At 32.1% G+C, this 12,750-nt stretch overlaps 1 protein-coding gene across 1 annotated transcript; it reads right to left on the bottom strand.

The window, feature by feature from the left end:
- LOC114326588 (coiled-coil domain-containing protein 63) lies at positions 1-9,662 on the bottom strand. Its single transcript, XM_028274999.2, has 10 exons — positions 9,420-9,662; positions 7,515-7,781; positions 4,724-4,917; positions 4,440-4,614; positions 4,034-4,216; positions 1,431-1,581; positions 1,237-1,328; positions 1,058-1,178; positions 692-795; positions 1-125 (listed from the first exon to the last, which is right to left on the bottom strand). Exons 1-10 carry the CDS (start codon positions 9,504-9,506, stop codon positions 69-71), a joined length of 1,431 nt encoding a protein of 476 aa, XP_028130800.1. The 5' UTR covers positions 9,507-9,662; the 3' UTR covers positions 1-68.
- Positions 9,663-12,750: the final 3,088 nt, after the last annotated feature.

Below are 12,750 nucleotides of genomic sequence, written 5' to 3'. Positions count from 1 at the left end.
TAATCTAAGAATGTCAGGTACTGGTGCCATTACCTTACACGTAATTTCAGCATCAGCACGTAAAAAAATTAATTTATAATTGGAACAAAATTTCCTCGATGGAATTTCTTGAATTGGGTCATCATCTGAAAAATAAAAGGTGTTTGAATTAACTACGTTATTCTTTTCAATCCTTCGTAAACTACATATACAGGGTGTAACAAAAATACAGGTCATAAATTACATCACTGTGCCCTTTATTCATGTGATTGCTGGTCTTCCTCGTTTTCGTTTTTCTGTGGGGGTCCATTCTAACACTTTTTTGGAATTCTTCTTTCCTGCATTCGTCTTACGTGTCCGTACATATTAGCTGTTGTCTTTCGATGTCAACTATGATTTTTCTTTCTATTTCCATTTGTTGTCTTATGTCGTCGTTTCCTATGCGTTCTAGTCTACACCTTCTTGCTGATCTCCTCCAAAATCCGTAAAATTCGTAAGCAATAGTAAATGAAAAATTACAAAGCCAAGTAGAAGATATTGTAGTATAGCACAAAAATGACATTCCGACGACATTTGCAAAAATTCAAATACTCGATGGCAAAGAAGACAAAGAATTTAATGTTATTCAGACAAAAAAAGTATTTAAAATGAATATAAGTTTTTTAAATGTTTCATATTACCTTCTTTTTCTGTGTAATTTAAGTATACTTACAGCTTTTTCGGCAAAATACAGTCTGGTAATAAGGCCTGTTATCTTCTTTTCGATTGTACCCAAATATATCTTCACGTTAAAAAGATTCATTGAAGAATCAGAACCTGAAATGCCAATAAAGTTCTTAAGCTTTGATTTATTACCTAACTTAAAAGAAAAACAATGAAAACCTTATCTTAAGAGGAATTAGATACAGCGTTGTAGAACTCACTGCACTACTGAGCAATAATGAACATTGTAATGTCTGGGGGTCCAGGAGACTGAGAGCCCGAAAGATCTCAAGAAACATCAGAGATGTCAAAAGCTCGGTACAGTGTAGAATCTCATTTCCTTCTGCTGTTGTGTCATAAATAACATAATACTTACCGAGTAATCCTAAAATGGGGCCCCTATCACACAACAACAAATCAAAAATGTCTTCGATGCCTTCCAGTATAGCTTTTACCTTATTTTCTGAATTTTTGACGTTTTCTTCATTTGTTAGCGTCTGAAAAGACACTAAAATTATTTAATATAATATAATATAAAATACTGTTTTTATGTACCTCTTGAGTTACAGTCTCCAACTGTGCTCTCAAATATTCCAAATTATGTTGTCGTTCTTTTTCTTTTAGTTGACTGATTTCAATTTGTTCATCTAAAAAAACATAATCACTTCAAATACAAGGCGTTCTGCTAAGAACACTGATAAAAAAAGTTGAAAAGTAGTAAAATGCTCGATTAATACAATATTCCGTACCTATTTTCGTTTGAATTTCCTCCAATGATTCTTCCAACATTTCTATCTCATGGTTAAGTTCATTTACGTAGTTAAATAATGCAAAATTTTCCTCTTCTTGCTTTAGGTACTGAGAAGCCATTTTATGAACGTCTTTTTCGTCACAAAATTTCTGAAACGTAACCTAATTCAACAGATTGCTGCCTATGCCGATGACATCAGCATTATGTCTGACAGAAGGGAAGAGGCCGCAAGAATATTACCACAATTACCACAGGGGCAAAAGAAACCGGAGTAGAAATAATTATTCAAAAGTCAAAACAGTCAACATGGCAAGAGCTAGGAGACACAGACGAACAGTTAAACTAGAGGATAATATTTTAACTATAGAAAGTTTCACACATTTGTGAAAGCACTGATGGAACAGAGGAACCAGAAACACAAAAGAGAATAGTAAGAGGGAACAAAGCTTATTTTTCAGTCGTCCATGTCTTTTATTTCTAAAACACTTAATAGGGATCTAAAATCATGGTCTACAAAACTGTTATCTGACCAATAATATGTTGTGCATACGAGATATGGATGACGACAGAAAATACAAAAAGAAAGGTATTTGTATTTTCAAAGGTTTTTGAAAGAAAAGTTCTAAAGAAGATATTTGGATTAACGAAACCAGAGTATGGAGTTCCAGATACAACCATGAACTCTACCAACTGTTGAAAGAGGCACCGATATCAAAATTCGTTAAATTTCAGAGACTTTAAAGGGCTGGTCATGTAGTGAGAATGGAGGCCTAAAGATTGAGGAAAAGAGCCCTAGATAGTAACATGCAGGGTGCAGTACCAAAAGATTGCCCAAGGCATAGTTTGAAGGAGAACATAGCTAGTTTTAGACTGTATTGCCATTTAGTATGGTATAGTTAGACCCAAACCCAGACATCCAAAGTGAAAGTTATCCTCCAACAGCAAATTGTTCTATAAGGTGCACATAATGTTCAGAAAAAAGTCACACCATTTTGAGCGTCGGGTTTGGGGGGAGAGGGGGGAGAAATCTGCAAATTCGTAGTTTTTTAAGTTTTTCGTCAATATTTCTAAAACTAAGCGGTTTAGCATGAACAACCCTCTACACAAAATTGTTCTACATTAAATTTGAAATAAAAAAGATCCCATGCATAACTCTTCTAAAATGAACGGTTCCAAAGTTACGGAGGTAATATTGTATAATTGGTCCAAAAAAAGGCCCAACCCAGACATCCAAAGTAAAAGTTTTACTTCAACACCAAATTGCTCTATATCGTCCACATATTGTTCAGTAAAAAGTTACACCATTTTGAGCCTCCGGTTTGGGGGGGGGGGAGATGGGGGAGAAGTCGGTAAATTAGTAGTTTTTTTACGTTTTTCGTAAATATTTCTAAAACTATGCTTTAGCGTAAGGAATGTCCTATAGAAAAATATTCTACATAAAATTTAAAACAAAAAAGGTTCTATACATAATTGTTATAAAATCAACGGTTCCAGAGTTACGGAGAGTGAAAAGTGGAGGTTTTCGATACTTGTTATATTTACCGATTTCTCTCCCCTCTCCTCCCTCAAACCCGACGCTCAAAATGGTGTGACTTTTTTCTGAACATTATGTGGACCATATAGAACAATTTGGTGTTGGAAGGTAACTTTCACTTTGGATGTCTGGGTTTTTGGTATAGTTATATCATAAATATTGCCCAAAAAATATAAAAAGTATCGAAAACTTCGACATTTCACCCTCTGTAACTCTGGAACCGTTGATTTTATAACAATTATGTATCGAACATATTTTGTTTTAAATTTCATATAGAACATTTTTGTATATAACATTGTTTACGCTAAAGCATAGTTTTAGAAATATTGATGAAAAACGTAAAAAACCACTAATTTACCGGATTCTCTCCCATCTCCCTCCCAAACCGGACGCTCAAAATGGTGTAACTTTTTACTGAACAATATGTGGACCATATAGAACATATTGGTGTTGGAGGAAAACTTTTACTTTGGATGTTTTGGTTAGGCCTTTTTTTGGACCAGTTATAATATACTACCTCCGTAACTTTGGAACCATTCATTTTAGAAAGATTATGCATAGGGCCTTTTTTATTTCAAATATTTAATGTAGAACAATTTTGTATAGAGGGTTGTTCATGCTAAACCGCATAGTTTTAGAAATATTGGCGAAAAACTTAAAAAACTACGAATTTACCGATTTCTCCGCCCTCTCCCCCCCCCCAAACCCGACGCTGAAAATGGTGTGACTTTTTTCTGGACATTGTATGGACCATATAGAACAATTTGGTGTTGAAGGATAACTTTCACTTTGGATGTCTGGGTTATGCCATCTTTTGGATCAACTATACTATACCAATTGGAGAGAGAAAATTTAATTTAGTGTACATTATGTATAGGAATTGTTCAACAATTCGTGAAAAAGAAGAGCAAAGATCATATGGGGAAGATGAAAGAAGAAAGAGAAAAGGAAATTAATTAGGGAGAAATGTCAAGAAATAAGTTAAATCTGTAGAAGACAATTAACGCCAAATCTCTTGAAAGATAAAAATACTTTTAGTAGACTTATTAAAATTTAGTCAATATTACCTGTATTTGTTTCATGGTATCCTCTAACATTATTAGTCGATTCTCCAAGTTTTGAATCTGTATCTCCTTCTTTTTCCTTTCCTTCTCTTCCAAATCTTTTAGAATCCTTTTCTGGCCCTTGGTGCTCAAAAACTCCCGCAACGTAAAATCATGGTCGAGTTTTCTTTGAATTTCCCGCATTTCCTAAAATACAACAGAAAAGAAAGTATACAAGAACAACCTAAATAGAACATATAAAGAGATAAAAGAATTTTGCAAAAACTGGAAGAACTGGAAGAACTGGAGGAAATGGTGTGTCCTTGAAGAGTGTAAGACTAATTAAAAAAAAAGAAGATAAAAAGAAGAAGATTCGAAATCAAACAATTGCTTATTTCTGTAATGATACTGTATAATATGTAGTATTTACTTCTGTGTGAGCCAAATAGTCACTTTGGGCTCTCTTTTTTAGCGCAGCTAGCTTGGAACACCATTCCTCCCTTTGGTCAAAGGCCACTGTTGCTTGCTCTATCAACTCTATCATATATTTCTTTCTCGACTGCATGTCCTTTAACAGAGACTCCCAGATTATGTTGTAACGGGTCCTGAAAAGAATCTTGCACTGTTATCAACATGTACAAAAGGATTATAATGTTTATATTTTTAGCTTTTTACCTTTTTGTCCTTACCTTTCTTTACCTTTCTTTGCCTTACCTTTCTTTAAGTAAGTGATCAATTTCTTCTCTCATTTTCTTATTTTCAGTGAGTATGGCGCAGAACTTTTTCACAGCATTTTCCAATCTGTCTTTTAATATCTTTATCGAGTGATTCCCACTTCTCAATCGATTCTCATAGTCGTAGTCAGTTATAATTGCTTTGGGCCGTAGGTTTTGAATATCAGTGTCCATCTAAAACAAAGTATGGGTTGCTTTTAAGTGAGAGGTTATCATGATAGAAAGTGATAAGAATTAAGAATAGAGATTTTAATGTTGTTCTGAAGCTATTTCCTTGTGGCATTTTTATAATTAACTATTTAGATGGGAAATAGGCCACAATTAAATTGAAAAAATAATTTTATTAACGTTTCGACGCCCAAATCAGGTGTCGTTGTCAAAATACAAAATACTACTAGATTAAACAAAAATGTTACTTAGTAAAAAATTCTTCTAATAATTTATTTAATCTGACTCATTTATATCAGCAATTCAGACATATTATATATGTTAAAGTAGAAGACTTTAAAATGATATTGTCAATATTTATGAGTTGCGTTCCTGGGACGGCTTTACTGAAAGATAGTTCATTCGATTACATGAAATCAACCCCAACCCAAGAATATCCGTCACAAAAATATCATAGCATGTGATCTGTCTTTAAAAAGACAACCAAATGCAACGGTGACAGTAAAATTCTCGCGTTAAAAATTCCATAGTAAATCACAAGGGAAAACCAGGAAAAACCTCGTGATACTATCCCGACATCGTAAGTATTTGGTCTTACATTTAGTTTACTCTCAAAACTAATACCAAATTTTGATTTTAATATATATGGCGTTTAAATTATAAATAATATTAATAATACATAGATATATAATAAGTAATACTAAAATATAAAATATGTACTCTCGATATGTTATTGACTTACTAATCGTGGTATATTGTTTCTATTGACTTCCTCTTTCAGTATGGGTAACCACATCCTACTGCATTCTACAGAGGAATTTGCGACGCAGTTGTTTTCATTTAGCATAATTAGAGCCGCTTCTTTGATTCTTCCCTTTTTACTATCTGTTTCTTTCAGGCTATACTTGAATCTCTCCAATGAACTCTATGTTCGTTATCCCATGGGTGTTTATATAGTTGAGATCTATCAAATTCTCTATTTTTAATATAAGACTGATATTCACTTATTCTAACGTTTAATGGTCTTGATGTTTCACCTAAATAAAATTGTTCGCATTCACAAGGTATTTTATAAATGCAATTCTTTGTTCTGTCTTGTTCATTCTTAGGTTTAGTTTTATGTATGATAATATGTCCTTATATGATAGAACCAAAATTACTTGTTCTAACGAAAATTCATTTTTAGAAGAAAAACAATTGTTAACATCTGTTTTATTAAAAAATGATTATCCTTTATCGTTTATAAATAAGGAATTGTCAAGATTGGATCGAATGGAACAGAATAACTTAGAACGGGATCCTACAACATTCACAAGAAATAATACGAGGAAAATATCAATACCATATATAAAAGGACTATCCGAGAAACTTAAAACAATAGGAAATAAATTCAACATTTCAACAACATTCAAAATAACAAACACATTGAGATCTATTCTATCTAAAACTAAACCTAAAAATGAACAAAAAAGAACAAAGAATTGCATTTATAAAATACCTTGTGAATGCGAACAATTTTATTTAGGTGAAACATCAAGACCATTAAACGTTAGAATAAGTGAACATCAGTCTTATATTAAAAATAGAGAATTTGATAGATCTCAAATATGTTAACACGCATGGGATAACGAACATAGAGTTCAGTGGAGAGATTCAAGTATAGTCCTGAAAGAAGCAGATAGTAAAAAGAGAAAAATAAAAGAAGCGGCTCTAATTATGCTAAATGAAAACAATTGCGTCGCAAATTCCTCGGTAGAATGCAGTAGGATGTGGTTACTCATACTGAAAGAGGAAGTCAATAGAAACAAAATACCACGAGTAGTAAGTCAATAACATATAGAGTTAGTACATATTTTATATTTTAGTATTACTTATATATCTATGTATTATTAATATTATTTATAATTTAAACACCATATATATTAAAATCAGAATTTGGTATTAGTTTTGAGAGTAAACTAAATGTAAGACCAAATACTTACGATGTCGGGATAATATCACGAGGTTTTTCCTGGTTTTCCCTCGTGATTTACTGTGGAATCTCTAACGCGAGAATTTTACTGTCACCGTTGCATTTGGTTGTCTCTTTAAAGACAGATCACATGCTATGATATTTTTGTGACGGATATTCTTGGGTTGGGGTTGATTTCATGTAATCGAATGAACTATCTTTTAGTAAAGCCGTCCAAGGAACGCAACTCATAAATATTGGCAATATCGTTTTAAAGTCTTCTATTTTAAAATGTATTATATATGTCTGAATTGCTGATATAAATGAGTCAGATTAAATAAATTATTAGAAGAATTTTTTACTAAGCAACAACATTTTTGTTTAATCTGGTATTATTTTTTATTTTGACAACGACACCCGATTTGGGCGTCGAAACGTTAATAAAATTATTTTTTCAATTTAATTTTGGCTTATTTCCTATCTAAATAGTTAATTAGAGATTTTAATAAACTGTAGATGTCGCCACTCCTGTCGATTCCTGGCCACTGTCCTCCATCTTCTGAACCTTAGAATCTTAAGGTCTTCTTCCACATCATCAATCCATCTTCTTAGACTTATTAGATGATCTGATATTATACATAAAATCATTTACCTTTTTAATTTGAACCTCCAACTCTTTCAGCTGCTCCTTCTCTCTTTTTACCATACTGTCGTACTTCTCATAATCTTCTACCAGTTTTCTCATCCTGCTGACCAATTTTTCGTCGTTCTTTTTCTGGTTTAGACATGTAGCTACGGTGATCTCTTCCGAAATTTTTTCTCTTTCCTTTTTCAGTGTCTGCATGATTTTTCTTTGCTTTTTCAGCTTTGTGCCGGTTTCTTCCAAGAAAGCTATGCGGTCTTCGTCCATAATACGAAGCTGAAACCAGATTTTTTGTCATGAACTTTATTGTGTATGAACTGGGCAATTTTTTAAAATTCCCAATAATATACGATATATAAAAAATCAAATGAATACAATATAAAACTCTGGATAGCTATACTAGATTACGGGAAGACATTTGACTCCATAGGCATTTGGTCAATCCTTAATGCATTAAGTAGCAATAGAGTAGATGACCGATATACAAAAATCATTAAAATCGCAATAAAAACAGAAAAAAATACAGAAAAGGTGCTTGCCTTTAACAAGTGATGTATTTTACTCTGTCTTAATTTTGTAGTATTTAACTGAATAGATTAGGAGGGGTCAGAAACTTACATCGGTCAAACTGGCGGAACCTTTAACAAACGCATAACAGAACACAAAAGTGCCCTCTACGCTTTCTAAAAGCTTTCTGTAGAAAAACAGACTTCTAACAGAAGTTCCCCTTCTAGATCATAATCATTATTTTAATAACCAATTTCAAATTCGCCATATTTAAAATAAAGGCCTTAAGCTATCTTTGTTAGCATCTATGGAAATTAATAAATTAAAAAAAGAATGTGTGTGTACTTTGTACGCACGTAAGAAGTTATACTTCTATTATATGATTTAAACGAAATTAATATACTTTTTATTTATATTTTGTTTAAATATTAAACTAATTTATACTTACTACTTCTCAAACATTTTTATTAGAACAGTGCCAAAAATTAAAATAATAAAAGAATAAGACACACACAAACACATTAAACAAGCCACAAATGATGTCTGAACATTAATTGTCGAAATTTTTTTTAACTAAATACGTATTTTCTGAAAATAAAATTATATAATAAATATACTTACAATCATAAAATGTATTAAAAAAACAAAAAAGAAAGTTTCTATTGGGACTCGAACCAGCGCTGATAAGTGCGGTTGGTATTGGAATTCATTCGCCTTCAACGCTTAGCCACGGACACTATGTGTCATTATTTACGAAGATCGACTAACTAAACGGATTAAACTTGTGATATTTTGATATTTTGAAAATTGATCAAATTATTTTAATTTTGAATTGAAATGATTTAGAATTGAAAAAATACAACAAAACATAGAGTAAGAAAACAATATATTAGGTGAATATTGATAGAACTTTTGATGGTAATCAAATTATATAAATAAAAGTATTACATACTATGTATTTTGGCAGATCAAATAGGTAGGTTTATACCCAAGATACATTAACAATTATTACGTACCTGTTGCTTTTAAAAACTATTTAAAAGTCACTACAATATTATAAACTTTTTTGTTTCTGTCCTCACAACAATAAAACTAATATATTATACATTTGTTTACCTTTACCTCCAAACCACAGCTGCCATATCGGATAATTTTTGACATGTCATTTGAACATCCAATCAGAACAAAGTTATAATGCGCATGCGCCGGGCTGATAGGTTTTAACATATAAAAATTCACCCTCTATCGCCGGTAAAGAAGTATAACTTCAAAAATACAGATACCTACCTATAATTCTGAATGACCAACGACCATAGAATTCGAATCCATCAAATATTATATTTTTGTAAATTTAAATTGAGCGGTTATTTTAATTCACAAATTCAGTATATTTACTATGTTTATTACCTGTCTGTGTAGCCTAGCCAGCTCTTCTTCTGCCATAGTAAGCATCTCCTTGTCGTTACTTGAATTGGTTCCTCTCCCTTGATTCATGTTACTTGTTAAATTTTTCTTGTCTTTATTTTAGCTGTCTAATTCGGGAAAACTAAGGAATGTACTATGTCTTTCTGTCCTAATGGAATTACTGTTTATTTGTTACCTAGAAACGACGTCAATTTAGTAGAAATTCCAGCAGTGTGGCGCGTGTTTAGGCTTTCGGCGACTATGCAGAGGCGTGTATTGGGGTGAGTAAGGAAATTGAAAATTCAGACTTTTTTTATTATACTGAGGAATTGGGGCAGAAACTGAGGAGAAAATACAACAATGAAGATATAGAAAAGGAATGGAACGACATAAAAAATAGCATAATAGAAACTAGGGATGGGAAAAACCTACCGGTTATTACCTAAAACCGGTTTTTTTCCTTTGCAATAATCGGTTTTTCCGGTTGTTTTTTTGTCCCGGTTATAACCGGTTTTTTATTTTTAAAGTAATAAACGGTAAAAAACCGGATAAGTAGAAAAATACTGAATTTAGAGAAAAAATGGGAAAATTTTTCGCCTACGTGCATAAATGAGAAACTTTAATTTAAGCTGACTGAAACCGATTTTAACACTGACGACTGATTTCTATACTGATATGGACTGATATCGATTCGAATGTAGTATCGCAAACTAAAGCGCAATTTAAATGTAACTTATTTGGTATTGGCTATGACTAAAAAAATTTAACACCGGTTTTTGGAATAACCGGTTTTTTTGACCGGTTATAACCGCCAGGTTAAACTGTAGGTAAAAAAAACGATATAACCTAAAACCGGTGTTTTTGTCAACAACCGCCATCCCTAATAGAAACTGCAGAACAAGTAATAGCACACTAAGAAAACAAAAAAGAATGTGTGTGTACTTTGTACGCACGTAAGAAGTTATACTTCTATTATATGATTATATGATTATAAACGAAATTAATATACTTTTTATTTATATTTTATTTAAATATTAAATTAATTTATACTTACTACTTCTCAAACATTTTTATTAAAACAGTGCCAAAAATTAAAATAATAAAAAAATAAAACACACACAAACTTTTTAAAAATGCCACAAATGATTTCTGAACATTAATTGTCGGAAAATTTTTTAACTAAATACGTATTTTCTGAAAATAAAATTATATAATAAATATACTTACAATCATAAAATGTATATAAAAAATTAAAAAATAAAAGTTTCTATTGGGATTCGAACCAACTTACCACGCGGCTGGTATTTGCGTTGTATTGGGATTCACTCGCATTCAAATTTCGCCAGAGAGACAGCTTGTCATTATGTGCGAAGATCGTCTAACTAAACAGATTAACCTTTTGACATTTTTAACTTATGTAAATCAAATTATTTTGATTTTGAATTGAAATGATTTAGAATTGAAAAAATACAACAAAACATATAGTAAGAAAACAATATATTAGGTGAATATTGATAGAAATTTTGATGGTAATCAAATGATGTAAATAAAAGTATTACATACTACTTATGTATTTTGGTAGGTTCAAGGTAGGTATCGGAGCCCGTATAACGACTAATAAATTTCGCAATCACTTGCGTCGTGCAAAGTGGCTATGTTCAAATATCATAACAAAATTTGATCAACTATTTATAAAACACTTACCAGTGAAAGATTCTTTAGCTTTGAATAAGCGAGATCTGCGGCACTCATTAGTCACAGTTTGATGAGATTTCACATTGGCATGCAACAATCATCTCTTCTATGTAAATAAGTCCAAAAATATAATATGAAAACTATTTAAAAAGGCATTAACTAACTTTTTGTTTGTTGTTTCTCTTCCTACAAATTTTAAAACGCAACAAGCATACATTATAACCAAACCACAGTCCCACAGCTGCCATATTGGATAATTTTTGTCATGTCATTTGAACATCCAATCAGAACAAAGTTATAATGCGCATGCGCCCGGTCGCTAGGTTTTCCATATAAAATTTCACCGTCATTACGCTTTAAAGAAGTATAACTTCAAAAATAGAAAGCATGATTTGATGAAAAATGTCACAAAAAAACAATTTAAAAACCTCGCGAGAAATAAATGGCTAGAAAGTGGAGTCAGGAACAACTAGAATAGTACCGAACAGATAATCAAGAAGCCAATAACTCTATAGACGAAAGAAAGAGACATGGATCTCTGAACAAATGCAACAGTTAGAAATAAATAATAAGGGCAACAAAAATCAGTTTGCGAATATGTACCAAACTGGACAAGAGAGATACAGAATGCGGAAATGAAAGAAATAACAGATAATAGAGATAAAGACTCAAGAGGAAGAAGTACCTACCTATTCAGAATTCATGGTTGTCGTAAAGCAACAAAAACTAAACAAATTTTTAGGACCAGATCAGAAACAGAGGAGAGGAGCTGCTGAGACTGAAATGAAAATATTTAATAAGTACAAGAGATGATGTAAACAGAATAACATAAATAAAAAATCGGTGAAAATAAATTCCAGAGTGTCGAATTATTATAGATTCCGGCATTTGGAAATAGTATGGTATAGTTAGATCCAAACCCAGACAGTCAAAGTGAAAGTTATCCTCCAACACCAAATTGTTCTATATGGTCCACATAATGTTCAGAAAAAAGTCACACCATTTTGAGCGTCGGGTTTGGTGGAGAGGGGGGAGAAATCTGCAAATTCGTAGTTTTTTTTAGGTTTTTCGTCAATATTTCTAAAACTAAGCGGTTTAGCATGAACAACCTTCTACACAAAATTGTTCTACATTAAATTTGAAATAAAAAAGGCTCTATGCATAACCCTTCTAAAATGAACGGTTCCAAAGTTACGGAGGTAGTATAGTATAATTGGTCCAAAAAAAGGCCTAACCCAGACATCCAAAGTAAAAGTTTTCCTTCAACACCAAATTGTTCCATATGGTCCACATATTGTTCAGTAAAAGGTTACACCATTTTGAGCGTCCGGTTTGAGGGGGAGATGGGGGAGAAGTCGGTAAATTAGTAGTTTTTTTACGTTTTTCGTCAATATTTCTAAAACTATGCTTTAGCGTAAGGAATGTTCTATAGAAAAATGTTCTACATAAAATTTAAAACAAAAAAGGTTCTATACATAATTGTTATAAAATCAACGGTTCCAGAGTTACGGAGGGTGAAAAGTGGAGGTTTTCGATACTTTTTTTTATATTTACCGATTTCTCCCCCCTCTCCCCCCTAAAAACCGGACGCTCAAAATGGTGTAACTTTTTACTGAACAATATGTGGACCATATAGAAC

This window comes from Diabrotica virgifera, chromosome 3, assembly GCF_917563875.1.
Source record: "Diabrotica virgifera virgifera chromosome 3, PGI_DIABVI_V3a".
Taxonomy (NCBI): Eukaryota; Metazoa; Arthropoda; class Insecta; order Coleoptera; family Chrysomelidae; genus Diabrotica; species Diabrotica virgifera.
The sequence above is the reverse complement of the archived record's forward strand: the minus strand, read 5'-3'. Positions and strand labels throughout refer to the sequence as shown.